The sequence below is a fragment of the Nanorana parkeri genome, unplaced genomic scaffold (assembly GCF_000935625.1).
Source record: "Nanorana parkeri isolate BGI_ZX_2015 unplaced genomic scaffold, ASM93562v1 scaffold210, whole genome shotgun sequence".
NCBI classification, from domain to species: domain Eukaryota; kingdom Metazoa; phylum Chordata; class Amphibia; order Anura; family Dicroglossidae; genus Nanorana; species Nanorana parkeri.
The window spans coordinates 10,851-14,172 of NW_017306478.1; the positions used below are offsets into that span (position 1 = coordinate 10,851).

Below are 3,322 nucleotides of genomic sequence, written 5' to 3' on the forward strand. Positions count from 1 at the left end.
CCCCTCCCCTGCTGTATAAAAACGCCACCTAGGGCACAGAGTCTTACAGCCAAGGACACCAAACTTACCCTTCCAATTTGTACTTGGCATTCATCATCGTAATGGCTGGGTAACTATCCTATTGGGCTCCTACGTCCCCCAATGTATGTTCAGAATCACACAGAGACACCACTCACCATGCAGCTTGGTGGCTTCCAGCCGTGTTAAAACCTTTCAGGACCACGAAGGCATCACTGCTGATCTTCTGTGCTTCATAGCGGGTAAGGGCACAGCACCGGGACACGCTGCTCCAACGAGGGTCTCCTTGCCGGTTTATGCCTATGGTCAGCAGCTTGGCCGTTCTGTGATTCTAGAGGAGGGGACGCAAGAAGGTAACAGAAGACGGGTGAGCGTGCACGACACTTAAAATGACACATTGCATTGTCACCTTACTTTTTTCTTGCCCAGAATCTAAAGATTGTCAGCTGACATGTTTCAGGTTTTCAGCTGGTGCTTTCAACATTTGAAAGGCATTCCAAAATCTCTTCAAAAGCATGAATGCAAATCAATAAGGAGAAGCACTATAGGGCCCCCCTTACCATCTTGTCTTGAATTGTATTGTGATTGTAATGTCTTCCTTATATTGTAAAGTGCTGCGCACACTGTTGGTGCTATATAAATCCTGTATAATAATAATATGGCCATAAGTACGAGGAAACCCCCCCAATACAACACAATGGCACACCCAGCACACCCCCAGGAAAGCTCCGGCAGCACAACACTGGCAGCAGACTGGTCCATATTGAAGAGCTCAGTGACTGACAACATGGCAAAACTCACAAGCGGCCTCAAATTTCTGCACTGCTCGAGCTTCCCAGGTATCAGGAGTGGAACCCGACTGCCGGTACCGAGCCCCGACCCAACTGTGGTAGGACCTGGAATATGCTTGTGAGCCAAACCTGACCGCCCACCATTAGTGACGACCACACTGATGCTCAAGAAAATGAATGGGAGTAAGAGGGTGAAACCAGTGTGCCCACGTCACTGCACAAATAGCTCAGAGGAGAAGCAGCAGACTGATGAACTTATCCGTCACTGTTCTATCCTCCTATCAGCATGTTCCTTGTTACCACAAGAGAACTGCAGCACAACTGATTAGCTCCTTGTGTTGCTTCTCCTTCACCCAGTGCAAGCTCTGCTGTACAGGGACTGCAAGAGGATCATACCAAATCAAATAGAGGCACTTATTTTGTTTGCATTTAAGAAAAAATACATTTTATTATGTAGAACTGAATAGAGAGCCGCATTCATTTTATGTATGTTCTATTTGCCTGGAGTTCAGCTACTGCAGGGGTTTGTGAGAACCAGAGGGCAGCGCATGATCTGTCCAATTTAACAAGTCCATTGAAGCTTTAATAGAGATATGGTAGTGATGGGTCACCCAGTCCATGTATAGGACTACCAAAGGTGGCTGGGAACACATACCCCTGACATTGGCCGATACTCACTGTGTCCTTGTCCTTCTTCAGCCTCTCCTCCAGCTCCGTAGACAGCTGTAAGAGCCAGTACTGCACCTGCCGGAGAGAAGACCACGTCACACAGCGCCTCATTCATTAAAATGTCTACAACAAGAATTGTCTGTTTTGCCGTACTCACTGCACGGGAAGAACCACAATGGTTACTTTATAGCAACAGTGAGAGTTCTTGTTGTTTAAGATATAATATAAAAAGGCAGCCAATGAAACTACACAGATAAAGACAAAGCGGGTCACATGGTCTCTCTGCAGACCTGTAGTTGCCGGGTCATTGTTCTGAGGTTCCCTCACCTGGTCTCGTGTGCACAGCGCTGTCTTCCCAGGAAAAGTCTTGCTGCAGCCAATCGATTTAGGCAGCTGTCTGGGCTTCACTGGTTCATCCTCAATCCCACGGCACAGGTTATAGAGCCACGATCTAAAACATGAAATGAAATAAAATAAGTTTTCATGTGAAAGAAAAACCTCTGTTGGAAGCTACCATTGTCTGACATCGGAGTCTAAAGATTGCAGCTTCCATCAGGTGTTTCCATTCATAACACGGAGGAGAAAGAGAAGAAAGAAGATGACGGAACCTGCAATCCACTCACCCGGTTTTATCACCAAAGTGGCCCTGGAGACATAATTCGCTGAACTGGGTCAGCTGACCCATGAATTCCACGCCTAGGATCTCTTTGATAGATTTCCCAAGTTTACCTCCAAGAAGGCGTCTGGTAAGAAAGTAGAATAGGTTAAGAGTGACTGAGACCAGGAGAGCTCAGGGGGAAGAATACCGAGATGGACTATTACATAATAATTTGTATCCTTCTCATGTACACATTGGCTAAAGTCAAGGGAAAACAAAGGAACATAAATAGAAATAGGGAGCAAAAGTCACTTTCTGCTAATTGCTTCACTATTCACCATTCTGCAACTGCTGTGTATGGTTATGGCTTGGATGGATTAGACGCTGCAGTCGGATGGCCCAGAGCTGAGGGGCGGCAGTCGGGGTGCTAAGAGCTGTGGAGGCGCATTTGGATAGCTCAGAGCTGAGGAGCCGCATTTGGATAGCTCAGAGCTGAGGAGCCGCATTTGGATAGCTCAGAGCTGAGGAGCCACATTTGGATTGCTCAGAGCTGAGGAGCCGCATTTGGATAGCTCAGAGCTGAGGAGCCGTATTTGGATAGCTCAGAGCTGAGGAGCCACATTTGGATAGCTCAGAGCTGAGGAGCCACATTTGAATGGCTCAGCGCGAGGAGCCACGGGACCGCATTTGGATGGCTCAGAGCTGAGGGGCCGCAATCAGAATGACATAAGACCTGAACGGCCGCAGTTGGATGGCTCAGCGCTAAGGGGCCATATGTGGATGGCTCAGAGCATAGGGGCTGCAGTTGGATGGCTTAGAGCTGAGGGGTCGCAGTCAGCATGACACAGACCCGAGGGGCCACAGTTGGGTGGCTTAGAGCTGAGGGGCCACAGTCGGCTGGTTCAGGGCCGAGGGGCCCCAGTTGGATGGTTCAGAACTGAGAGACCAGAGACTGATTATTCACTTGCTGCGATTCTACAGCCTATATATCAGCCATTTCCCACCACGGTTCCTTTAAGAGGTTGCTAGAATTTTCTTAAGCTGTGACTGACCTCCCTCCCTCCCATCTGATAGTATCTGCATTAACCTGTGTCCAGCACCACTTGCCACTTGATGCAGATCTTTTTAGCTGTCTGTAAGGTTGGTATTCTTCCCACTGACCTCCGATGAATACATTTTTGCAGGAGACCTAAAAATTATTTCAATGGCTCCTGAGAACGGCTGGCCTATATGAACCCCCCGGGGG

General features: G+C 48.3%; 1 protein-coding gene across 1 annotated transcript in view; it reads right to left on the reverse strand.

Moving 5' to 3' along the window:
* Positions 1-3,322, reverse strand: part of POLH (DNA polymerase eta) — an 8,249-nt gene that overhangs the window by 1,549 nt on the left and 3,378 nt on the right. The window contains exons 6-9 of the mRNA XM_018555721.1: positions 2,102-2,221; positions 1,806-1,929; positions 1,488-1,553; positions 177-349 (exon numbers count right to left, since the gene is read on the reverse strand). Coding sequence (XP_018411223.1) covers positions 177-349; positions 1,488-1,553; positions 1,806-1,929; positions 2,102-2,221 — 483 coding nt within the window. The remainder of the gene's footprint in view (positions 1-176; positions 350-1,487; positions 1,554-1,805; positions 1,930-2,101; positions 2,222-3,322) is intronic.